The following is a 27,163-nucleotide window of genomic DNA, read 5'->3' on the forward strand; positions in this document are numbered from 1 at the left end:
AGCCCAGGATAAAGAAGGAGGTGATAGGAGACCATCCAGCTCATTGAAATTGGCTGAGTCTAGAGGATCAAATGAATAATGCTCCAAAATGATAAAAGAGCTTGCAAATTAAATTCAGGGCTATTCTCCTCATTGAGGATTCTTTGAGTATGGCTCAGACAGAATATTGGTATGTCTTCAGGCTTCTGTCTTAAAAATGTAGAAAGGTGGCTTTAGAAACTTGTAGACTTGACATTGATATATTGGACAGTTTTAAACAGTCTATGATTGTTTTTAAAAATTGGCTTGATTAGTTAAGTATTATTGGTTGTCCAGACCCAAGCTATAGGTCACACTGTAGATTTACTTACTTTGACATGTTCCCCAAACTCATTTGTAATGAACTAGACTCATTAGGGGAGATTATCCTCCTCCTTTTCTGAAATTTGGACATAGAGATGTGAGCCTAGAGTAGCAGCAAATTTTAAGCTAATTAGAAATGTCCCATCACATAGAGTAATAGTACCATTATTTTCTGTCTTAAGCTATATTTGGAATATTTTGTCACCATTTTTTGAGACAGATACTGAGAAATTGGAATGTATGTAAAGAAGAGAGGCTGATGAAAGCAAAGGTCTTGTAACTAAGCCTTTGGAGAAACAGTTGAAATAATTCAGTTTATTTAGCTTGGGGAGGAAAAAATAAAGGGAGGTAAAATAGCTGTCTTCAAATATTTGAAAGGTTGCCTCTTGCTTTTAATACATAGGGAAGGCCTTGAACTAATGTATGGAATTGCAAGGAACGTATTTTGTCAGTAGGTTCAGCGAAAGTTCTGAATCATGAGAGCTCTTGAATGGAATGCACTGTCTTTAGAGATTATAGACTCTTCTTTGCTAAAAAATTTAAAGTAGATGTTAGATTGGAGAGGGATAATAAATGGGGTGCCATGTTCATTAAATGTTTGTGCTTGCATTGGGATTCTTGTGTTGTTTGTGTTGAGATTGTATTAAGAGATTTTTGTGAGCATTGCCAGTTTTCCATCTATAGCATTTTGTTTGCATTAGTCATTTTGTATTTGGATCTGAAACTCAACCATTGCATTTTACTTGTTTTATTGATTGTGGTACTTGCCTTTTGTTTTCACCTGATACTTACGAATGTGTCCCTGGTCACAAATGTTTGAAGATTTTGTTCCAGTTGCACCTTGCATTGTAGAACGATTGGGTTAAATGGTCACCAACATCTACTGGTGTTTCCAAATCTACTGTATTTACCTGAGAGGAAGTTAGTTCTGAATGTTAGTCTTCCCCTCTTCCTTTGGAAGAGGAGATAGGCCAAAAAAAAAAAAAAGTGAAGATAGAACAAACCATTGTTCAGACCCCATTGTCCCACATTGTCAGACTAGGGTTGCCACCTCTAGTTGAAACCAGTTTGGGGTGGGTATTATGCTCCCCAAAAGCCATACTTCAAAAAAGAGTAGGGCCAGGGCAAAGAAAAAGGAATATTAATTGAATTAATAACTACTGATTAAATTTAGTTTCCTGTAAAATAAAGTGCCACATTTATGAAATTGATCCTCCATTGGCCTGTGCTAGCAGTTCTCTCTCTCACATGCGGAAACAGGAAAAAAAAAATCTTATCCACATGTTGAAAGAAAAGGATACTTTTAATGTTTATTTGCTATATTGTTAGAAGATGTATGTCCTTCCTTTCCATACATATACAGATGTGCTTCTATGCATTTATTTCTTGTTAATGCCCCTTCTGCTCTACACCACCAGCTTGCTGGTGCTGGATGAGACTAGAGTTGCCAGCCAGTAAGCACTTGCAGATCAAGGGGGTTGATGGTTGTAGCTGCACACACTTTTAGCTGGAGGGAAAAAGCCCTCCTGCATCCTTTCGATCTTGGGATGTCTGCTACAGAAACATTTGATTTGTCATAAAATATTTTTTGTGCATCCTCAGTTCCTGTTGGCAGTTTCTTTTGAACGATTTCATTGTGCGTTGTGAATACTCTGCCAGACTCTAATTCCAGGCAGAAAGCTTGTAAATTTTTTAGGATGTGCCTAATTCTAGCTTATAGGTTTGAGTGATGAATAATAAAGAACAAGCAGTTCATATTAATTACACAGAAGATTAGGCTACCTTTGATAACATAGCACTGGAAATTATTGGACTTTGGTGGGAAGCCTAAAACCTTTCCTACCTTGAAGTAAGCTTAAAAAAAACAACAACAGCTAAAGTTAATATTGTATTAATGATTTGAAGCCATTTACGTAAATGGAGCCTTGAACCTTTTAACTTGTTTGTAGTAAAAAGAAAAAAAAGTTTGCTGGGGCATCCTTCCCTTTAAAAGTTCTGTGGAGTGCAGTTTTGTCTGCCCTTGAACTTACATGGAGTGACTCAGAATGACATGGTCATAGAAAGATTAGCACAGTTTAATGGAGAGAGTACTAGGTCTTATGATCAATACGGGCATGTAGCATGTATGTATGTATGTATGTATAACTAAAAATCCCTTCTCACCCCATGGGTGGTATGTGTTTTCCTCAATCAAGAAGCAAGCATGTGGTGTGTCTTCCTCAAGAAGCCCCTGAGCCTCAGCATGACACATAGCTGCAGCGGCCCCAGCCCAGCCATGTGAAGCCACCCCAGGAAGCAGCAGCTGTCCCAGCCCAACCACCCCAAGCCATGCAAAGCAACCCAGGAAACTGCAGCTGCTGCCATCCCAGGAAGCATTCGTTTACCCAGCTACCTTCTCTCCCAGTTCTCTGCACCAACCTTTCGCCTTTGCACCCAGCTCCTGCGACTGAAGTAGAAGCACCTTGCTGCCTTTGCTGTCTCCTTTTCAGACCCAGCTTCTCTGGCAAACTTTTCCTACATGTGGCTCCCTGAGCCTTTGGAAAGGGGCTTGCTTTTGCCAGCTTTGCGCAAAGGGGAAGCTGGCAAAACCAAGCTCCTTTGCAAGTGGTTCCTCCAGCAAATTATTCTTACACATGGCTCCCTGAACCAACCCTCGGCTCTTCCATGGGGAAGCCAGAAAACGGTTTCTCCCAATGGCAAAGGCAGGATGTACGGTGGCCAAAAGTGCAGAGATAGAGAGCTAGGCAGGTGGGAGAAGTTGAAATATTCCTGCAGTTGTAAGCGCAGGCAGGCTGCCAAGCACCCAAATTTTGATCATATGACTGCGGGGGCGCTGCAATGGTCATACATTTGAGGACCAATCATAAGTCACTTTTTTCAGTGCTGTCGTAATTTCATATGGTCGCTGAACGAATGGTTGTAAGTCGAGGGTTACCTCTACCTATAGCAGATGAATGCTAATAGAGAAATGATGAAAGGACATCTCTTTAGATAGATACCCTTTCATTGCTAAATTTCTTAAACAGTTTAGAGCAGCATGTATCAGATTTGCAGGTCCTTCCCTACCCCTCATTTTATCCTTGGAATGCTACTGTGATGTAGTTTAATATGAGAATTAGTGACTGATACAAAGTCATTAAACTTCCTTGTGACTTAAGAGAAAGACAAACCTTAATTTCCCACTACATGTTAAATATTCTGTCTGCTGTCCTTTAGTGGTTTTATATTCACGAGTGACTTATAATAAAGTTAAAGCTTTGAAAAAGTTCGTTCAGATGTGTGATAAAGATTGCTTTTGAACAATTAATTTGAAATTGTTTCTAAAAATTTATATCTGTTCACTAGCTACATTACTTTAATTACATTGCTGTACAACTGGGTTCTCTCAATGCGTTAAGCCAAAAACAAAACAAATTACATCGTGAATAAGCATGGTTTAATGAAATATGTGAATCATGCCTTATAAAACTGAGCAAAACCCTTCAGTAACATATTTTGACCTGTCACATACTTGGTAATCTTCCCCAACCCAGTATGCTTGGATTATGATTTGTGGATTTTGTATAGCTGTGTTGATTTGTACTAACATTAAATTTATGTAAAGTTGGAATATAAAATTTATATCAAAAAAGAAAAAAATACAAAGCTTAAGAAAAGGTTTCTTCAAGTCGAGCTTGACTTCTGATGACTGATATATCCATGTACAGTAGTCCTCAACTTACAACCACAATTGGGACTGGAATTTCTGTCGCTAAGTGATGTGGTCATAAAGTGAGATGTCACATGACCTCATCACTTAGCAATGGCAGTCCTGGCAATCCCTATTGCAGTCATTAAGTGAATTCCGCTGGTTGTTAGCTGAGGATCCACCCCAATCCAAGCCATTCCAGGCTTGGTCGCTTCCAGCCCTGAGCCTGAGTAAGACTCCTCCAACTCTCCCCACCTGTCTATCTCCCCCATCTCTGCCCTTTTGGCCACCATGCATGGCTCTGGGGCTGCTTGCCACTCCCTGGAAGCCACAGCCACCTCAGCCCAGCTGCAGTCACCCACACATCCCTGTACTCTGAGACCCCTGCCACCCAGCTGACCGTTGCCATTTTCTTGCTCCTGCTGCTGCTGAGGTGTGCCCAGCCTGGCTGCTGGACCCTAAGCAATTTTCAAGAACAGATTTAAGAAGACTACTTGTGTCAAAATATGTCATTATGGTGATGGAGCACTTGAATAACCATTCCATGTTTTATCATACTGTGTTCTAACAGTATAACAGTCTGATACTGTATTTTATCATTTCTCCTAGATGATCAAACACATTTTATATATACAGTAAAACCTTTATTTTATGAACCCCCTTTTAATTATGCAAATGGCATAAAACGTTGATTGTGTCAATTGACTAAATGGACATAATTTCCAAAGCACTCTAGTCAATTGATGTCATTTATATGATTTGCATAGTTTTACATCATTTGTATAATTATATCAGCAAGCTAAAGACCTAAAATAAATTAGATAAATTTGGATTTGACAGATATAGTATTTAACTTTATCAAATACCTGTCAGGCCTAGCGCAAGGAACTCCAAGAGACAATGCAAATTCAGTCCAGTTATGTTTATTGGCTACAACCTCTAGCAAGAATCTTCCCAGACCGAAACCCCAGCTCCCAAAGTCAGCCAGCCACAACAGTGTGAATTCCTCAGCGAGGTGCCAGTCTCATCCTCTTGTTCCTCCCGCGCTCTTCTGGGGAGCTAAGAAAATGTTTATCTTCCTGAGCCTGGCCTTCATAATTCCATTCCATCACAATACCCTATCCCCCAGTTGATTCATAAAAATTGAGATTTTACTGTACCATGTTTTCCCACCCAAGATAATAACCAGTATAGCCAAATTCTCTCTGATAAGTAGAATTTGCCAGGAATGAACATTTAATTCAAGCCTGTATTTCTTTTTTCTTCTCTCTTTCCAACATGTTTATCTGGCAGTTTTACCAGGATGTTATACATGTAAAAAGGTAAATGTGCTTATCAGCAATCTTTATAACCTAAATTTGTTGTGCTTGTATGTGTCTATATCTATTAGTAAATTTAATTATGGTGAGTGGTTGTAATAATACACATTTGAGTTGTTAAGTAGCATCATTCTGCTCCTCTCTATAGTCACATGCATCAGTTATACCTGACTGGGGCCCCAAGGTGCCCCTCTGAAATACAGCAGTCTAAAAGTCACTTGCATTCTGTCCTACTATGGAGCTGAAGAGAGGTTATAAACTATTCCTCTAATTTCTCTAGGCAACCAGTCTTTTCTGAGCTGGCTGGATGAATGCTGTTACCTTAAAAAAACGATTGAACCATGAAATCTCTGCTGGTTTTTAGATACCTACTACTTTTTGATAGGTTCAGCACATGGAAGCACCTAGTTTATCTTGGCTAATCTTGGAAGCTAACTAGAGCTAACCTTGGCCCTGGTTAGTATTTGGATGAGGGACTGCCTGACAAGGTCAGGGTTGTTGTTTAGAGTGCTAAATTGAAAAAAAAAAAGCAGGGGCAAACAAGCTTGCACTGAGGTGTCTTTTTATTGATTTAATAAATTTGTATGCTGCCCAGCTCCCCCAGAGGGTGATTCTTTACCTTTTAATCTTCAGTTAGGATTAGTAATGGTTATGTGGTACTATCTCAGAAGTTCCTGTCTGACAGTAATCTGATACACTTTCCTGTGTTGCTGCAGTGATTTCACCCAAGGTGGGTTAATCTGCGATTAGTTTCTGAACTAATTTTAAAGTATTATCTAGACCAGTGCTGGCTCGGGGAATTCTGGGAGCTGAAGTCCACACAACTTAAAGTTGCGGAGGTTGAAAAACACTGATCTAGACGCACAAATAACACTTATATTGCATTGGATACTGGATAAGACCTCCGGTCAAAAAGAAAACACTTTTAATCTATTTTATCTCAGTGCTTAAGATTTAAGCCTACAAATGCAGATCTTGTCAAAGCGCTTGAAATTTATGTGTGGTCAAAGCCTGACTATAATTTTTCCTCCCACAGTACCAGCAGCTTCTCACTGAATTTGTCTATAGTTCGTGCTGTTACTGCTTTATCTCGGTATCTTGCACCATGTTTCTCCTCCTGTCTAGTCAGCCAATTAGTGTCTTCTTTCATCTAACATAGCAGATGATCACTGGAGTGCATACTGCTATCCTTACATAGTAGTTGCCTATTTGAGGCTTTTCACTGAACAATGTTACTTGTTGACAGGTTTAATAAAGCCCATAAAAAGTGACCTTGCCCTCTTACTTTTACTTGGTGCATGAAATAGTCATACGTGAAAAATTCCGTACGTTACCACATCAGAGGACCAGCTTCATATCCTGCGTAAAGGAAACATAAGTTATATAGGTTAGCCTATGTTTTGAAGTTGTTCAGCACAATTACTGAAATTCAGGAAATCTGGTCTAGCAATATCAGTTGAAGCAATTAGATGCCAAGTGTTGGTCTGGTATTGCTCAAAACTATTATTATCTTGATAAAGATGATTGAAATTGAATAGAAGGAGAGCTCGGAGGGTAAGCTTTCACATGCTGTAGAAAAAGAGAATATCTCTCCTCGAACATTCATATACTCAGTCTGTACCAACATCACATAGTGACTGGATCGTATGCACACAAGTAAGCTGAAGCAGTAGAGAACATTCCTAATGGCCAAGCAGGAAGAAAAAACATCACAAATTTGTCTTTTTGTAAATGGATGTTTTATGGCCAGCGTGGTAGCCCTTGTGAAAATAGGCAAACTTCTGGCAGCCATTTCATGAACATGTCTTTAATGTGCTTCCAAATTCTGAAGGAGTCTGGGAGCACTTTTTCCAAGTAGCAAGCTTTATTAAAAGGTATAAGATTTTGTAAGCTGCAGCTCATGAAAGTTATACCTTTTAATAAGGTTGGTTAATTGAAAAAGGTGCTACTAGACTTTTTTTTTTTTTTTTTGCCACCATAGTCTACCATGGTTCTTCTCCTATAATGTTTTCAAAATTCAAAATGTGCTCATCAGTTCAGAAAGAATACCCAGTTCTTTTCTATAAGCAGGTGATTGCCCAAGTGCAAGAATTATTATGAAAACCCACTATACACATAGTATATATTTTATAGCTTTGTATGAATGAATTTACCTGTAGGTATTATTGAAATGGTAGTGGTATGGTATGGTAGTGTTATTAAGTGCTATGCACTATATGGTAATTTAGTGCATAGCATGGTATTTAAAAAGTAATCAACACATGCTCAAGATGGATTCTGAATTAACCACAATTGAATATTAGAAACCCCCCAAAAAGTACATACAGTCATTGCTTAGTGACTGCCTCATGTAGCGACTGTTCACAGTTACTACGGTGATGAAAAAGTAACTTTGCAACCAGTCCTTGCATTTACGACCTTTGCAGGTCTGTAAAACAAAGTGTTAATAAGCGCCATGCACTGTATTTGACGTGCTCCAAGGAGAAATGTACAATTAGTACATCAATTTCTGTCCTTAGTTTAAGAACTGTCATTAAGATACCTTTTCAAAAGCGATTACAGGTAGTCCTCATTTAACGACCGCAATTGGGACCAGCAACTCAGTCATTAAGCATAGTGGCAGTAAGTGAAACTGTGACTGTTGTTTATTATTTTACTTCAGCTTTCCTTTGTTTTACAGACTTGTGAAGGTTGTAAATGCGAGGACTGGTTGCAAAGTTATTTTTTCATCACTATGGTAACTGTGAACAGTCGCTAAATGAGGCAGTCACTAAGCGATGACTATGTGTACTTTTTTGGGGGTTTCTAATATTCAATTGTGGTTAATTCAGAATCCATCTTGAGCATGTGTTGATTACTTTTTAAATGTCCACCAAACTCTTTTTTTCAAACTGAGTTAAATTGGAGTATATAACATTTGTTAATATACAGATATGTTACAGAGATGGTAATTTTCTTACACAAAATTGCTTATTTGATTTCCTGTATAAAGTAAGAGTTATTTTCTTAGGTAGAGAAGCCTTATGAACAGGAGGAACTCCTAACCAAAATATTGTTAAAGTATTGTGTTATTGTAGGGTTGATTGTATATCATGACAAATAACAAATTGGGAGAATAACTCTGGAATTTTCATTGTAATAGTCATTTTTCAGTTTTGTGTTTATGTAACATCAGGCAATGCTGTCTTCCTAAAATATCGTATTGTAACATAAATCTGGAGTGTTATTTCTGTGGAAATAACGTTGAGGCTGTTTTTTTTCTTTAGCCGTCTTCTGTTATTTATGCGTGATGAATGGATTGTGTTTCCTTGGACAGTTCTCTTTAGCAATTGCATATAAGTAGAATCCTACGCTTAAAAACCATAATGTCTTTCAGGCATTGGCAAAATATAGGGAAGGTTCTTACATCGTACCAAGCTCTAATGTGGTTTACGTGGATTTGGCTGAACTTTTGGTGTGAAACCAGCTGTTATGGTTTGGGTTATAGCAGGGGTGGGCAACCGGCAACCCCCATTTCTTTTAATCTATGCTCATTTTAAAAATAGCTAATATACTTCAGTTCAATTGCAATTCAATTCAGTTCATTTTTACTTGGTAAGCAGTCACTCAGAATAATAATTTGTGAAAGATATTTCAGAGCAATATGAGTTTCCATCTTCCTGGCTTTGTCTTAGGCAGAATGCTTTTTTAAAACAAGTTAGGAAGCAAGAGAGTCCTCAGCCAGGTTGGCATCCACTGGCACCATTTTGCTTGTACCTCATGCCTGTTTTGTTATTAATGACTTGTTTTTCTTCTTCCTACAGGAAATTTGGTGAGAGACCTCCACCTAAGCGGCTCACCAGGTAGGGTTCAGATCTTATGTTACCTTGAGCGGTTGCCCCTCTGGCAAGACAAGGGATCTCATTGAAGAAATCAGAGCTGGGATAGCAGGCAGTCTGTTCTGAGGGCTTTTAAGCTCAATTCTGTCATTCTCTGTACAGGAGTAAGCACTTCACCTGCACCTTCACAAAGCTGCTAAGATTACTACTTACTTTGACCCTCCATGGAAAACATGGAGACCAGCATCTTTCTGCCTGTTACTACAAAGGGAATGTGCCTCACTTGGTGATGGTACCCATGTCCAGTTCCTTGCACATATTTATTTATATTAACTGCTTAATTTTATCAGCTTGAGGAAGATGGGGAAAATGTTTAGACCTAGCTGCAGCCGCCTTATTAGGCAGAATTAGTTCCGTTCTTCATATATGATCACCTATTATGGCTTGGGTTAGAAGTCCAGGCCTCTAGGAAGGATAAGGAAACACTCAACCCTTCAGGCCACTGCTATTGTCTGGGGTACCTGTGCAGGCAGTTATTTTTCTTGGGAAGAAGGAATAAGTCAAAAACTAAGTTAAGCATCATGGTCCTCCTTTCTCATCTCTCAATTCCAAAAGTGGCCAGTTAACTAAATTCTGTCATGCATTCTTCCTCAGCCCAGTTACATCCCCTTGGGAATGTCCCCAAGGGAAAAAAAATCATCCCCTTGTGTAACTTCTTCCTCAGGTCAACCTTGACTGCGACAGGGGTGGGGTGAGATGGCAAGATGGTGGTGGGAATTAGGAGCAGAGGGAGCCCCAGCAACTGTGTGGGGAAACTTTGGCAGGCCCCATAAGAGAGATGTAGCTTGCATGCAGTTCAGACACATGGAAATGTCAGCCTTTGGAGTGCTTTAAAAATACATATATAAATTGGGTTTCTATTAACTTTGAATGCCCTTTTCAATTCTTAGGGAAGCTATGAGGAACTATTTAAAGGAGCGTGGTGATCAAACAGTCCTAATACTTCATGCAAAAGTTGCTCAGAAATCCTATGGAAACGAAAAGAGGTAATGATGGATGTCTTGAATTGTGCACCGTGCTATTTTGCAATTGAAAAGAAAATTCTATGCATAGAACAGCTTTAAACAATCTTTTGCTGCTTGGATGTGATGGTTTGTAACTCCCAGAATTCCTGGCTTGGGAGCTTGAAGGGCAGAGGGTGTATATTAGGAGGTCATGGGATTAGAAAGAATGGTGCAACATTTCTGGATTTTGTGTTCTAGAAATTTAAAATATACTCTCTGGTTTGTTTTGTTTTGTTTCATTTCTGAAGTATTGGTTGACAGACTGTAGTTAAAAAAAAACACTGAAAAGTATCAGTTCAGGATCCATAGGATTTTACAGTGTTAAGTTCTGAATTATTTTAAATGGTCTTCGTCATATTCATGCTTTGTGTGGAGCTCCATCTAGTGACCATTTAAAGTAAGTTAAGTTCTTACCATGCCTACATTCCTCAGTCAACCAAATGAATAGCAACAAAATAGATCATTAAAACAAAAACAAACAAACAAACAGAGAATGTGAATAACCCTAAACAAAAACTGGCTTAGAGATTATTCTGGGGAAAATGCTTCAGTTGTTGTACTTCAGATTAAAGTCTTACTCTCATTCTTTCAAACTGATACCAGTTTCCCCTCATTCCTGTAGCTTAAAAATCTCCAAATCCAAGGTATACAATAATAATCTAACTTTTCATAAGGTAGTACAAACATTCTAGGGGGATGTATGTTTTAAATACAACTTTTAGGTATGAGCCAGGAAATTTTAAAATATTTTGAAGTCCAACTGTTTTTCAGTGGAGAAAATTTGCATATTTGGTTTCTTCTGTGGAGTCCTTGATGCCCTCTGAGCTCGGCTGTTTGCTTGCAGACATTTCATTATGCGACTAGGGAACATCATCAGTGCGAGTGAATGGGGGGTTTGCTCCCTGTTTGTATACAGTAGCTTGTCCTGACAGTGTTGCGGGGGGCTGTAGTTTTCTCCTTGGTAGTTCCTTGATTAGGGTATTGTTTTCTGCTGTTGGTTTCTTTTAAGTTCCCTGGAGTTTGGCTTTGGTTGAACGGTATTCAAAATTTATTAGCTCTGTGACATTGCATTATGAAGCCACAGCTGTACATACTAGGTTTGTTCTGTGGATAGAGTTAAAAACCATTAAACATTTTAATTTTTAAAATAGCACATTTCTACCCTTGAAGGCCCAGTCCTAACTAAAGATGTATGTGGAGTTACAAGACACTTCCTTCTCACTAATTCCAAGTCCACCAGAAGAGAAATCTTATTTATTAGAGATGCCAGCAAAAATGCCAGATAAAACCAGATCCCAAATCTGATTGGATGTGGGGCAATCCTAAATAAGGCTAGGATTTGGAGAAGCTGTAAGGATATTTCTGACTTTGGGAATCCAGTTAAGCTCCATCCCCCCTAGGGTGGGATTAGCTTAGTTGCAAAATCCCCTTTAGCTCAGATTATGTAGTTGGTGTGTATTACGTAGGTTGGTGCAGTTTCCTTAAGAAATGGCATTTGGCGAGGGCGGAGCTGGCGTCGCGGCGATACGGCGGGCGATCCTGGGCTCCCAGGATGGCAGCCGATATCTCCTCTCCCAGACGGTCCCGATGGACCTAAGCCGTCCCGTAGAGATGGCGAACGCAAAGGGCGCGTCCCGCGGATCTCAGGGACGCCGCAAGTCCCAGATCGATCCGGGGAGAAGCTCTTGAAGCCGGCGGAGGAGAGGCAGCCAAAAATGGCTGCGAAAGCCGGGACAGCTCCAAAGGAAGATGGAAGAGAAGGGTGTCAACTGGGTGAGATGGACTTTTACTATTCAACTATTCTTAGAGAACACCTTAAGTAACTTAAAGAGATTTTTAAAAGTGAAGAAAAGTGGATTAAGCGGCGAGATTGAACCCTATTAAAAAAAAGAAGGGGGAGAAAATTTTTCTTTTCAACTTTCCCTTTAGTGGAATTGACAAGATGTTTTTCTTTTAAAAAATATATTTTTAACTGGATTGGCTTTCTCTTTTTAATACTCAATAACTCTTTATTTTAAGCCTTTTTTTTTTACTAAGATTTCTTTATTGTTATAAGAAATTTATATCTTTTTGACTTTGAAATGGGGAAAGTGGAGTTAAGAGAAAGTAAATGAAAGAAAGTTGCACTGCCATTTAGAGGCGCGACTTAGTGCTTTTTTTTTTTTTCATTGTGACGCACGCTCAAAGACCCTGTGCTTTCTGCTAAAAGATAGTGGGATGTGCATGTTTACACAGGTGCCATCCGTAACTATAAACAAGAAAGTGGAGTTGAAAGCGACTTTGAAAATATTAAGATGGAAAGTTTGAGCCAGTCACAAGAGCCTTGATTAGTGGCAGTAGCTCTTTTTTCTGCTAGAAGCTCTGCTTTGCTCTTTATTCCCCCGATGGATTTTTTTTTAAAGAGGCTTAGCCTTTTCCTTCTTTTACTTTTCTTTTTATTTTTCCTTTTTTTTCTCTCCTTTTGCTTCTTTTTTTCTCTTATTTTTGGCAAGAAAAAAGATAAAGAATCCTTTGACTCAATGAAGGTTTATCAAGATAATAGACTATACGAGAAACACAATGCAGAAAAAGATCTTTAAACTATTGAGGATGACTATAAAAAATTGGAAGAAGAGCTGCAGAAATTCTCAAAAAAAAAAAAAAAGGGAAAAAGAAAAAGAAAAAAGATATTAAAGCTAAAATGGACTTAATTAAACATAAAACGGGATCATTGGAAAAGGAAGAAATAGTACAAGAAATCAGAAACATTAAACGGAATTATTGTGAGGCCTATAAACTGAGAATTAAAAGGGTTAATCAACTGATAAATGAAGAGAGACAGATCTGTTCTTGGCACTGAGGGTGAGAAAAAGATTATAATGGAAAATCGTACTAAGAGAATGTACAAAAAGAAGAAGTAAAACAATATTGAAAGAAACTATTGCAGATGTTTAAAGAGAAAATCAGGGGAATACAACAATGACGGAACTGACAGAAGCTTCCAAAAGCAGAATGTTCAAAAGGACACTTATTATTGCTTTCTCTTATCCAATAATATAGAAAAAAGGAATGAACAGCCAGATATTTTGGGATATTGAATGAAAAGGGTGAACTCAAAATTATGCAAGCGCTGGAATAAAGTATAAATCTGAGATATATAGTTAAAAATTGTATAACATGTAGTGAAATCTGGTTAGAACTGTAACTTGGTTAGAATTGTAATTGATACTGTAACTGATATTGGTTAGAATTGTAATTCTTAAGAATTGGAAAAATTAAAAAGTACTTATGCAGGAGGAAGTTATTCAAAATTATGGAATGTGCAGAGATGAGTTAAATTGAGATTTGAAATTAGAGTAAGAAGATAAGCAATTTTATATGACACGGGATTTGTTTTTATTAATGATTAGATGAGAAAATATAGTAATGTAATAGATTAGGAAATTTTATAATAGAAATTTGATATTAATTATCATATATATACACATATAATAGATAGATGGAGATGTATTACTAATCCTATTGAAAGTTAAAATTTTTTGCAATATATGATTTTATAGATTAGCTATGAATGATTAATAATTGTTAATTGATAAGTATACAAGTATATTTTGAATAGATGATATGAGAATTTAAGATTATGAAAGGGGCACCAACGAGTTTAACTGGTTGACACACGGTATAAAATGGAAGATGCTTTTTTATGCCTTTTTATGTTTTTGTTTGTTCATGTTTGTTTTGTGTTTGTTGTAAAAATAAAAAAAACATTATAAAAAAAAAGAAAAAAAAGAAATGGCATTTGGCACAAGGTGCATGTGACTTGGTACTTAAGGGGAATGCATGTTCCTAAGGGGAATGTACACCTAACATTCTGATCTTCATCTTCAGATTTTTTTGCCCCCCTCCATGTGTCTATCTTATGGGTAGTGGATGGAAGAAAAAAAAAGAACAAATGGAGCGAGATGGCTGTTCTGAACAAGAATCACAACCATGCGCCTTTATTGGGATCGGAAATAGTGACCAAGAAATGCAGCAGTTAAACTTGGAAGGAAAGGTTGGTTGAATGCAACTTACATTTTGTGAACATGTTTACCGATCTCTCATAGTCAGTGTTAGTAATAAATCAGTTCAAGGGGTGAATGTACTCAATTTGGATCTTCTCTGTTCACTTGTAGTGACTGAGTATCTCGTGGTCTTTATCCTATTTTTATACAAAAGCTAATAATTAGATCGTCTCATAGTCTTCTGTCTTGTTTTTATACTACAGGTGGTCCTCGTTTAGTGACTGCAATTGGACAGGGAACTCAATCTTTAAGCAAAGTGGTCACTAAGTGAAAAATCACACGACCACAACTGTGCTTATGATTTTACTTCAGCTTTCCTTTGCTTTGCAGCATCAGAAGGATACAGCTGGGTGAGCCCAAATGGTGGGGAAGGTTTCCAGAACTTGACTCACAAGGAAGCCAGGTAAAAGGGCAAATCTTGCAGCCCTTTTTCCCCACTTCCCCGCCCTTTGGAGTGCTCACCCCTGCGCTGGGGTAATTAGCAAGAAGAGAATCGATGTTCGTATTTACATTCATTGGAGAGGAAGGGATTACAAGCGAGTAAGCAGGCACACAATGGGGAATACACATTGAAAGGAATGCGCCAGTGCCGGCTGTTTGCCTAGCAAGCTGGCAGTGAGCTGCTTAGAAGGCAAACAAAAGCCATTAGCATGAAACTGATCAGCATCTTGTCAGTGTCAGGCAGCAGGGCCAGCAGCCCCAGGGTTTTAATCAGCTAAGGTCACAGAGCTGAGCTTGTTAACTTGCAGTTAGCACTTTTTAGGGATGTGCTGCGCTCCGGAGAAAAGCAGATCTGGAAGACATAGCTTGTTTAGGCAACCTCTGTGCTCTGTGGCGGGGGAGGGGGGGAAGAAAAACAGGTCAAGCACAGGACAGTGTTATTAACTGACTGTAATGGCGAATACGTGACAGAGATGTTGTAAATGCGGGCATTGGTTGCAAAGTTACTTTTTTATCACCATTGTAACTGCGAACAGTTGCTTTCTGAGGCAGTTGGTAAACAAGGACTACCTGTATATATGTACTGAACTTTCTTTGCTAAATACTATATATACTTCGTGGTGGTGTTGATAAATGTGCAAAAATTCTGGATAATAAGAAAAAAAATACTTATTACTTCCCTTGCTTTCCCTCACTAAAAGGGAGGTGGATTACTTTTGCTCCTAAATATCCTGTCTGAAATTATTTTCTGATATTGTAGGCTTGGTTTTTCTCAGCAAAAGGGAATTTCCTTGCCTGTTTATCAGAGAAAATGAAGCGATCAAATAGTTTTGTGATAAGAGACTGTTCCCTCTTTTGCTGGGATTATTAATGCATTGCAGTATAGAGAGAGTTCTTGATCTAATATGATTCCAGGCCTTTCCTAATACTCCCTTTTTCATCACTGACGATGATGAATTGGTCTGTTAACGTGGTAGGCATGTTAGCATACCACAGTACACCAGCACTATTGGTTTATCCTGGTTGACTGTGAACAAATAACTTGATGCTTGCATTAAGAATATTTGCTTCTGCTTCACACAAAAAGTTAATCGAACAAGAAATGCCTAAAGAATGTCAATAATATTTAATTGTATTATATAAACATCACTGTATTGAAATAATGCAATGTATCAAGATTTATAACAACACAATAAAAAAGAAAAAAGAAAGAAATGCCTAAAGTTCTGAATCCTGGCTGATTGTTCCTAAGCAAGCTGAAAATGTTAAGTCAGTATTTCTCAACCGTGGCAACTTGAAGATGTGTGGACTTCAGCTCCCAGAATTCCCCAGCCAGCAAGGGAATTCTGGGAGTTGAAGTCCACACACCTTCAAGTTGCCACGGTTGAGAAACATTGTGCTAAGTCATCAAGTTTAGATGGTGGAATCTTGTCTTATTTTGAAGAAACCAACTAAAGCTCTGGCTTTAAATGACAGAATAAGCAATATGTTTCCATTTAATTTTTCCCCTTACAGAAGAAGAGTAAAGCAGGAATTAGTATACCAGCTCCTCATAGCAGAGTCATTATCTTCTCAAAAATACTTGATGCTGATCTAGTTCATTCATTTTCTCCCTGTGAAGAGGGGGAGGTAGGGACATACACATACTTGCAATTCTCACCCTGCCGGTAATTTTTCTCTGAAATGCAATGAATTGGAACCATACACAGTTTGATGATTCAAATTTGTTGTAATTTTACCACTGAAAACTTCCGATTAGTATATCTAGGCATGATTACCTTTAACAGGGCTTCAGTGGGAAATATTCAATTATTGTCTGTCCTTGTCCACAGAACTATTGCACAGCTAAAACTTTGTACATATCCGACTCTGACAAACGAAAGCACTTCATGTTATCCGTGAAAATGTTCTATGGCAACAGCGACGATATTGGTGTGTTCCTTAGTAAACGGATCAAAGTAATCTCTAAGCCTTCTAAAAAGAAACAGTCGCTCAAAAATGCAGACCGTAAGTATTGGGCAAACGAGCTTCGTTGACTGTCGTCTGTGTTTCATATACGTGCTGTGATTCTAGCAAGCAAAATGCTCATAGGGCTTATGAATGTTGGTGTTGGTAGAGCAGCCCTATCAGAAAATAACTTGAACCATTAAAACAAAGAGAGAAGGTATTTGACTCCAGCTTCTAGCAAGCCCAGGAGTGAGAGAGATGCACAATGGTCTGTCTTGTATTTTTGACATTATCTGATTAAAGAGGTAACAGTATTTCAAAGCATGCTTCAAGGGCCATCCCACTTGTAAAACAGTCTCTAAAGGCAGACAATTAAAAAGGATAATATTCTAGACTAGTTTATTTTATTTTTATTTATTTAAAGACAGTTTGTGACTAGAAAAAGGGAATGCCTTTAAAAAAAAAAAAAAAGAGCAAAAGATGCCCATTCTCTGAAGGGTTTAAAATAGCTGGAAGAAACTCGCACTTTCAGATTGGTAGAAGCACTGCCGCAACTTCTTTGCTGGCACATTTTTCCTGTCTGATACGTTAAAGGCTCTGCTTTTGTTTTTGCTTCCGCAGTATGTATCGCATCAGGGACAAAAGTGGCGCTGTTTAATAGACTTCGGTCCCAAACAGTTAGCACCAGGTATTTGCACGTAGAAGGAGGGAACTTTCACGCCAGCTCACAACAATGGGGAGCATTTTACATTCATCTCTGTGAGTAAAGCTGAAACCACTGGTCGTTTTTTTTTTTTTTTTTAAATCTTTCCTGCGTTCATAAGAATAGTAGCATTATGCTTTCTTTTGGAACTGATTCAATTTTCCCTGGCCTGCTTATACCTTTCTTTTCTGCGCAGTGGACGATGATGAATCGGAAGGAGAGGAATTCACCGTTCGAGATGGCTATATCCATTATGGCCAGACTGTCAAACTTGTTTGTTCGGTTACTGGCATGGCACTCCCAAGATTGGTACATTTTACATTTTCAGTGTATCTGGGGCCCCGACTGTGGGACAGAACCCGTTCCTTGGCTATGTTGTTTTTATGTTTCTCCAGCAGCTGTGTATTTTATTTCTTGTTTTATCTTTTGTATTGTATACATCTTTATTTATTTTTATTGTTGTGAGCCGCCTAGAGTCATGTACTTGAGATGTGCGGCCATATACATCTAAATAAATACATTCATTTTCTAAAATTGCTAGGCAGGTTATTCATATTTCTGCTATTAAATAATAGACCTTTACTCCATATTTTTATCTGTAACTAGTTGTGCAGAATGTATATAGTAGTGAAGTATTAAGAAGTCCAAATTCATATATGTAAGTTTGTTTGCTTGATTGATTTACCTTTCTACATATGCACCTACTTGAACAACTCTGTGCACCTTGCAGTACAGTGTGCCAAATTTAAAAATCCATAAAATCAGTATCGCATTTAAACTCTTAAAGTCGTGTCACTGTCTTAAGCACCAGTTCTGCCTAAATATTTGGCATCCAGCTCATAAGTGTCTTTTTTTCTTTTTAATTATTATTTCTTAAATTTGCAAATATAGTCAGAGAATGAACTAAAAAAAATAGAAGAAGCAAGTTCTAAACAAAGAGGCTTCTGAGCACTGAAAAAACACACACCCAAAAAACAAAAACAAAATTACATTGGTATAAATCTACATATTGGAACGTTTCAGTTTAAAAGTTGTAATTGGCATCTTGGTGCCTCCTCTTTTGCCAGTATCGCTTCAGGCATCTCCTTAGACACTTCAACTCATCCTCCATGAATTAAGGAGTACTGGATGTTGTAGATTTTACTTCTCCCTTGATCCTACTTCCTGACCGTTCTGTCAGCATCTGATCCTCTTGCAGTGGGCATAATAAGATAGGTCTTCTTTTCAAGGTTGCAAGTATCACCCTTGAAAAGGCTTCACATGCTAATTTTGATGAAGTGAGGAAAGCCAGTGCTCTGTTAACGTACTCTGAGTGTATCTGTTAGAAGCTGCAACAACCACAGTTCCTCAGCAGCGATATTGATATCCATTACCAACTGATAATGCGTGTGGAGATACACATTAGAAGTGATAGATTTGTGATATTGGTGGTTAAAAAACCTTTCTGAATAATTAACTATCTATTGACAGATAATACGGAAAGTGGACAAACAAACCGCTTTGCTAGATGCAGATGATCCAGTATCCCAGCTCCATAAGTGTGCGTTCTACCTTAAAGATACTGAACGAATGTACTTGTGCCTTTCCCAAGAGCGAATTATCCAATTTCAAGTAAGTTGTTTGACATACTAGCGTAGCATGTATTATTACTGATTTCTTGACAGTGCGCCTATCCAAAGACTAGCACCATGGGGGCTGTAGCACCTACCGCAGCCTTTTGATGATGATGACTCTTAAAATGGCATGGCAGCAGGGTTTATATTTGCAACACTGTGTAACATTGCACACTTTACTTGCAGATGGCACCCTTAATGTGAGAAAGGGTCACTCCTATTGGTTTCCTGCCACATATTTCAGCATTGAAATTGGTGGAGCTGCAAGTTGGATAGAGGCTTGGCTTGGAAAGGAAGCTGTAGGGGATTTGACAGGAAGAGAGAACATGACCGAGGGAAGCTGTTCAGAAAAAGGCATGTCTGAAGGGAATACGTAGAGCTATGGTCTGCATTTTGGGCCTGATATTACTTCTCAGGGTTGGGCAGTGCTGCAAGTTTGCAGGCAAAAAGGTGCTTCTGATTGCCAACTTCTTAAAGCAGCTGTATCTTTTCCCGGTATTGTGTAGCTGTTTGCCATAGTTCCACTGCCATCCCGGGAAAAGTCCTCTTGGTTTAAGAAGTTGCAGGCAAGAGCTAGCTGTTTGCCTAGTCACTCTGGAAAGCACCAATTTGCCTTCAGAAGCTTTTCCTATTACTTTCTGCTTTAGTCACTTGGATTGAGATGGAAGGCTATAAAAATTGCATCAATCAATCAATAAGTAGTAGGTGTTGCAACTTTTAGAAAAAACAGAGGGAAGAGTAGCCCCCTATGTTCTACTGAAGGCCCTAGTCAAAGCAGACTCCGTCCGTATCTAAAAAAGTTGTCAGTGCAGAGGCAAAGAGGGAAGAGCCCCTTAGTGTTCTGTTTTTTAACTCTTAATACAGGTAGTCATTGACTTACGTCTATTTGTTCAGCGACCAAAGTTACAGCAGTGCTGAAAAAATGGGCCTACAACCGGTCCTCAAGTTCTGGCTGTTGCAGTGTCACGTGATCACAATCCAGGTGCTGGGGGCCCGGTTCGTGATTACAACATTGCAGCGAGCTGTGTTACATGATCACCATTTGCAGCCTTCCCTGCTGGCTTCCCACAAGCAAAGTCAATGGGGAAGCCGTCAGAGAGGTTGCAAGTTGCCCCAGTAAGTTGCTCCTGCCACTTTTTCTTCCGAGGAGCCCGCCATGGAGTACGAGGGATTTCATATTCCACAGCACTCGCTGCCTTCTCACAGCCTCCACCAGCCTGCCTGCAGCATCCTCCCCCGCACTCCTTACTAGGACTCCTGCTTCTTCCCGGATAACAACCCCCACATCTTGGGATCGTTAACAAATGCGGTCATGTGACATCGCACCTTATGACTGCATCACTTAGCAATGGCAATCCCAGTCCCAACGGCTGTCGTAACCCGAGGACTACCTGCGTTACATTTCCAAAAGACTCTCTAGTCTTCATATTAAAAGGTCTTTGTTTTTGCACAAGACATTATTTACGTTCTATCATGTGTCTGGTAATTATTTTTTTACAGGCCACTCCATGCCCCAAAGAACCAAATAAAGAGATGATTAATGATGGAGCTTCATGGACAATCATTAGCACAGATAAAGCAGAATACACATTTTATGAGGGGATGGGACCGGTCCATGCTCCTGTAACACCTGTGCCTGTTGTAGAAAGTCTTCAGGTAAGCAACCTTTTCTTTTTCCTTTCTAAATACTGCTGCTTGGACATAGCATATAGTATAGATGAAAGAGAACAAGCCATTTATTTCTGGACTGAACTGTAATGTCATTACATTAATAGAATTAGTTGTATATTAAATCCTTTAATTGAATACATTTCTATTTGTGAACCGCTGAAAGCCCTTAATTAGATTGCAGCAGGATATCAGTCAGTAGAGAGATCTACTTGCTACGACTCTCTGAATGGGCTGCTTTACATTCTTCTGGCAAGCGGCAGAATTGTATAGGAACTTAGTTTGGAAAATAGTTTAAAACGTGATTCAGTGACAGATTCCTTTTTACTCCTTTGTGTATTTCCCATATGATAGGTAGGATCTTGGATGGTTCAAATTAAAAAACATTTTTTTCATATATTCATATATACATCTGGTAAGGATGAAGATTTCCCCTCTGAAGATTCAGCTGTTTTTCTCCCAAGAGCTCAATTAATTCAAAGAGGGTTCCCTGAATCAGTGCATTTTTGTGGGTGTTTCACATGATAAACATAGTGTGTTATTTTTCCTTTTATTTTCACCAGCTGAATGGTGGTGGAGATGTAGCGATGCTGGAACTAACTGGGCAGAACTTCACTCCAAATTTGCGTGTCTGGTTTGGGGATGTGGAAGCTGAAACGATGTACAGGTGTGATACAGTCTTAGCCATGTTAATGTAACTGTTTGATGTGGGTTTTGGACTCAGTAAAGGCAAGATGTATCAATCCTTCATTCACCTAACTGAAATAACAAATTTTCTGAGTTTGCATGTTTGCAAAAAAGGTCTTTTTGAGATAAATTCCAGCTTGGGAAGCCATTTTTACATTTTTCTTCTCACCTTCTTTTAAAGTAAAAAGCAGAGCCTAAATAGCTCCAAAAAATAAACAGGTATGCCCTTTACCTTCATCCTCTCAATTAGCATTTTCCCCTTCACTTGAGATGATTAGGGCTGCTGCCGTGGATTCGGTTTCTTTGGACACCAGCGCTGCAGAGTGTAAATCTAGCAGCCTTAGCAAGAACCTAACTAGAGTGTAATCATCTGAATGAGCTTCCCTACAGTTTTTATTAAGAGTTTTGTGGGGCTGCGAGAAAGGAGCAGAAGGTGTGTTGGACGTAGCACTCAGCTTCCCAGCTTTCTCCACTTTCTTTGTTATTTCGAATGCCACTTTGCGTGCCTGCGGCTGCAAAGATTGCCAGTCCATACCTTGCAGAAAGTTCAGATGGAGACTCTTGACGCCGTAAGTCGGTGGAGGTGAGGCTTTAATGCCTGCATAACTCATTGCATCTTCCCCCAGCAAAACTCAGGGAAATAGCGCAAAATAATTCTTCAGTTTCTGCTTAGCTAGAGATCATAAATAAAACAATGTCGATTGGAACAATTCTATTTTCTTGCTGCCGAATTTGAAATGCTGTGGCAGCTTTGCAAGATGGTTTTTCCTGGGGGAAGTTAATGTTTTCCTCTGCTTCTTCCCAGGTGTGCCGAGAGCATGCTGTGTGTCGTCCCCGATATTTCTGCATTCCGGGAAGGGTGGCGGTGGGTCCGCCAGCCCGTCCAGGTTCCGGTCACGTTAGTCCGCAACGATGGCATAATTTACTCCACCAGCCTTACCTTTACATACACCCCAGAGCCAGGCCCCCGGCCGCATTGCAGCGCAGCAGGAGCCATCCTCCGAGCCAATTCAAGTCTCCTGGCATCCAGCGAATCAAATACAAACAATGAGGGAAGTTACACAAATGTCAGCACAAACCCCACCAGCGTCACGTCATCAACAGCCACAGTAGTTTCCTAACCACTGCTCTTTGTATGGAACTTCTTAAAAACTTTCAAGTGCTTCAAACGACAAAACTGAACAACTTTTGTGGTTTCGTGGGAGGGAAGAAAAAACCCTCTTTGCCGCCCTTTGAACTTTTATCACCTACAAGTGCTGATCTCATTAGAACCACAATAAAAAAACGAATGCGTTGGGGGCCAGCACCCCTTTATTGAAAATCTATTTTTAGTTGTCTCTTTAAAATATGGACATGTAACTACAGTTAAACAAAAGTGGCTGGGATTCAAATTGAACTAGAAAACATGGACATAACATGGTTTTTATGGACCAAGGAACGCTTTAGTAGAAAAGGTACATTTTCACCATGCCTTTTGTATCACAACATATAGTACGCTTTTGTTACCAAATAGTTTATATATTATTTTTTTTTCCTCTGAGCATTTGCTCTGAAGTATATTCAGGTTCCAAGCCTGACCATGCTTGTATAATCTAATTACCATATTCTTCCATATATATATATATATATATATATATATATATATGGATGGTCTGTGGCTGGAACTGTTGCTTTTTTTAAACTGAAGTCTTGTGACTTTTTATGAACTGAATTCTGAATTTTTTGTTTTTTGTTTTTGTTTTTTTTTCAGCAAGTAGAACCTTGTAAAGGCCAGCATATTTTTTTTAAGAGTATATGAAGTTTGTGCAAAAGCTTTAAAAATGCCTCTGCCTTGCCTGCAATACATGCAACATACGTTGACTCTAGAGCTCCTTTTTCCATTGTTGTGCATCATTCTTATTTTGTGTTTCTTTTTTTTTTAATGTATTTATAATGTTGATTCCTGAGGTTTTTAACATTACAAATGTGGCCTCTTGTGCAGTTATTCTAACTGCTCCTGCGTCTAATGTATGTGAGTGTTTCAAAAGGATTTGTTCTTCCCTTTCACCATCAATACATGCATCAGAAAAATATTTTCAGGATTTCTTCAGGTTGGCTTTATTTTTATTTTTGGCTACACTTGTACATAATTTGCTATTAATTGTAAGTTAAGTGTGTGTGCGCGTGTGTGTAGTTTGATTTTTTTTTTAAAAAAACTGGTCTGCTCCCAATAACTTTATCTGGCTGCATGTTTTCTGTCTTATAGGCAGACACCAACATTTACTGCAAACATCGTTCACAAACAGAATTGTTGAGTGCATCTCTTTATTTTGTGTTGGGAATTGTCACAAATTACCATGGCTGTCCTCAGGTGTTACCCCCTTCTAATGAACTAATGCCCATATATATTTTTCTCCCCTTTGCATGTAAAGAGATTGTATCTAACCTGCTAGTATGTAGTAATTTCTGATTGCAGAAGCACTGATGAGGGCTATTCTTTCCCTTTTCCTTCCCAGTTATCTAGTGCAGCGTTCAAATGTCTCTCAGTCGCATGTTAAATGAGCACCAAATTACACCACTGTTTTCTTCTATTGTCACTTTGGTTAAAGCATCATAGGGGCTTGCTGTGAATGGGTCCAGTAGGGCTGCCATTTTTAAAACCTGTGATTCATGGGGAGTCAGTTGATTTCCATTCTAGTATAATTGCTTGAGGCACCTCAGAATACCATTAAGGAGGATTTCTTGGCATTCAAAAGGATCTTGTCCTGAGACTGAAGCTATTGTAAGAAGTACGTGAAGAATTCCAAAACATGGATGAAAGATCCCACAGGTTTTAAGTTCTATTGATTGGAGTCTCCTGATAGTGTGTGTTTTAGAATTCTAGTGATTTGGGTTTGGTGGGTAATTAGGTGATCCAGAAGCCCAACACATGTTGAGCCTAGGCACAAGGCGATCCTCTGTGTGGATCTTGTATGATATACTGGTGGACTTTCAAATGCCATAATTGGAAGAAAAGTGGTTAATTGGGCCTTGAATTGCACTAGATATATCTTATTGGTACTTGATTAGGAATTTGCCATGTCTTGTCTTTACCCCTCCCTTCTTTGGACAATTGATTGCAGATTATAAATAAATTATAACTTCATTTGCAAGCTCAGAATTAGGATCAACATAGTTTAGTCTCGGTGGAAAAATTTTCCATCATAAAGATGACCTACTGTATTCATTATAAATCTTCATTGTTCCATAAACAGAAGACAGAGTGCAGTAGCTAATGTTGAACTTCTTAAAAGGCAGCATTTGTGTGCCTAGGCAAGCAACATGAATGACTTCCACATAGTCTACAGTTTTAATCTACTGCTATTACTTTTATTCTCCCCCCCTCCCCTTTAAAGGCTGGTTAGTTGAAGACTGCAGCTGCTAAGCCCAGTTGGTCAATTCAGTGCCACTATTTTAAAACAGGCTTTTATTTCCAACACAGACGTTCCTGTGTGTTGTTTTTTTCATGCCATTTAATCATTTCCAAATAACATGATTTTTTACTGATTTTCTTGGTTCTTAATAATAACCAGTTTCTGCCTTGCCTCATCTCATTCTTTTCAGTGACCAAAGGCAAGGATTTATTGTAGCCTTATCTCTTGTTTAACCTCCTCCTAGCATTTGCTCACAGCCCTCCGTATTTTTCCTGTTTCATTGTTCCTTACTGTGATGTACAGGAAATCTATGTGTAGTGTAGTGTATGTTGGTTTTCCTTAGAGTCAGAGAACTGAATTGTCCCATACAAAATTGATTAAAACTGTTATAAGCCTTTCAGCCTTCACAAGCTGTTTCGGCAAACTTTTAAAACCCTTTGCCATAGTTCAGCATTAGCCTCTTTGCATATTGCTTGCCAGCTGATCTATTTAATTTCTGTCAGCCATTATTGAACAGTATATATTTGGTATTTGTATCTCTGAAGGAATCTGGTAGAAAACATGCTTATTCTCTCTCTCTCTCTCTCTCTCTCTCTCTCTCTCTCTGTCTTTTTTATCTACCTGTAACAATTATGAGAGCATTGGAGGGGGGCAGTCAGTTCAGTTTTCAACAGTATCTTTTACTCTTGGCTTTTAGAGATTTATTGGAGGAGCTGGGGGGAAGAATAATTACGTTATCTTTTGTGATGCTGTTAGATTTGGAAATAGTCTCCAGAGCCTCATTGCTCTGAGAAGAGCTCATGTGGCATGCCTTTTACTTTCTGAGTCTTATCTCTTATCAGCTGCATTTTTACGTCATTGAAGTATTTGTTCAGGTCTTAGAACAGAAACCTCAAATAAGCTAATGTTGCATTTCTTTCCCACCGTTATTTGTACAAGAATAAAACTGCCATCCTCTGTTCCCTTCTGTTATGAGTCAGCTGGCTGCCTGTGAGCTATCTCAGAGTAAAGGGGTGGAACTGTAACTTCCTGATTGGAATTGGCAGTCAGTTTTATAGCACCAATTCAGTCCCATTTTCCCCACATTCAGTAGGTGGGAGGAGTGCATCTGTGAATGTTAAATCCATCAGGCCCATGATAAAGCTACATGTCTGGTGAAGGGACTCTGCTTTTTCCTACTGTTGTTCAGGAGTCTTTTCGCCCCTTAGAACAAGGAGGTCCTACCCCCTGTCGTGTGACCTTCTAATCAAAATCTTCTACTTGATTTGTAATCTGGCCCTGATGCTTCCATTGTTACAGAGTGGGGAATCTATTTGGACTGTGGTTTAAACAGCTTTTTCTTGATAATCTAAAAGCAAAGTGAACTTGCTTTGTTCTGCTTGGGAACAGTTAAATTGTGAGCATCGCAGTTACATTTTAAATCATGGTTGAATTTTTCAGCTGATGTTCTCTAATTGTCGGGATCTCAAAGATTCCTGTCGATCATCCTGAAGCCTCTTCCAATCAGCATACTTCTGATGCACCGTTGTTACCAATGCAACCCAATTTGGACCAAATAGCTTTAGGGTGGCTTTCATTGCAGAATGAAATATCTGCTTCAGTTACTAATCATGCTGTTTACCTTCACTTTTTGAAAGCTCTGTATGTGATGGAATTCAGAATTGTGTACTTCTGTGTGTCCAATATTTTAAACTTTTTTTTCCCCCCAAACACTGTAAATGTAGGATTTGAGTGGCAGCTTTGTGTCAGAAACAAGGTTCAGTTTTTTTCTCTCTGATACATGTTTTTCCCCCTTTCCATTGAAACTGCAGTATGCATAACTGCTTCAACATCATGTCTGTGCCCTCCAGCACACTTCCAGTAACAAGCAGATAATGCATGAGTCTGGGCCTTGGGGATGGGGAACAAGGAGGAACATCTGTAACCATCTCTCATGAATGCTGACTTGGAAGTATTCACATGCAATGTAAAAGGATTTATTCACAATGATTTTGTTATTATTATTTTAGACTACCACGTGCACTCTTGGAAGCAAAAAAACCTTTGCTGAGCTCCCTCCATTCTTCATCCCAGTGATGGTAGCCGTCTTTGCCAAGCGGGCATAGATAGCTACCATAGATAGCTGCCAGTACTCCTGGCAGAAATTCCTGTTGAGTTGGCTGCTGCCTGAGTTGGTGGGCAAAAAGCTGCTGGGCAGAGCTCTAGTCGTGTGGAGAAGGATGGCGAGACCTTGCGGGGTTTTTTTCCTTATGGATAGTAGTGAGTGTGCATGTGTATGCTTGTGTAGGTAAATAGGCTGAAAGTATGAACAGCAGCAAGCCTCTCTGAGCTCAGTAGGGTTTACTTCTGGGCAGCCTTTATGTAATAGCGGCCAGTTAGAACGTAGTGTGTCACTCCCCAGGTGAAACACGGCTCGCAGGCTCTAGTTACTACATATT

General features: G+C 39.0%; 1 protein-coding gene across 2 annotated transcripts in view; it reads left to right on the top strand.

Moving 5' to 3' along the window:
* Positions 1 to 27,163, top strand: part of RBPJ (recombination signal binding protein for immunoglobulin kappa J region) — a 38,454-nt gene that overhangs the window by 8,797 nt on the left and 2,494 nt on the right. The window contains exons 2-11 of one of the 2 annotated variants that reach the window (XR_015794216.1): positions 9,153 to 9,191; positions 10,118 to 10,213; positions 14,099 to 14,264; positions 16,548 to 16,722; positions 17,284 to 17,421; positions 17,562 to 17,674; positions 18,836 to 18,976; positions 20,479 to 20,634; positions 21,210 to 21,313; positions 22,139 to 22,787. Coding sequence is in view for 1 of the 2 variants with exons in the window: in XM_088131372.1 (XP_087987498.1) it covers positions 9,153 to 9,191; positions 10,118 to 10,213; positions 14,099 to 14,264; positions 16,548 to 16,722; positions 17,284 to 17,421; positions 17,562 to 17,674; positions 18,836 to 18,976; positions 20,479 to 20,634; positions 21,210 to 21,313; positions 22,139 to 22,454 (1,444 nt within the window). In the remaining variant the exon portion in view is untranslated. Of the gene's footprint in view, positions 1 to 9,152; positions 9,192 to 10,117; positions 10,214 to 14,098; positions 14,265 to 16,547; positions 16,723 to 17,283; positions 17,422 to 17,561; positions 17,675 to 18,835; positions 18,977 to 20,478; positions 20,635 to 21,209; positions 21,314 to 22,138; positions 25,978 to 27,163 lie in introns of those variants that run through there. The other variant, XM_088131372.1, reaches the window with a different exon arrangement.

The sequence above is a fragment of the Python bivittatus genome, unplaced genomic scaffold (assembly GCF_059951505.1).
Source record: "Python bivittatus isolate LINGU-HERP-01145 unplaced genomic scaffold, Pbiv_v1 ctg000960_np1212, whole genome shotgun sequence".
Taxonomy (NCBI): Eukaryota; Metazoa; Chordata; class Lepidosauria; order Squamata; family Pythonidae; genus Python; species Python bivittatus.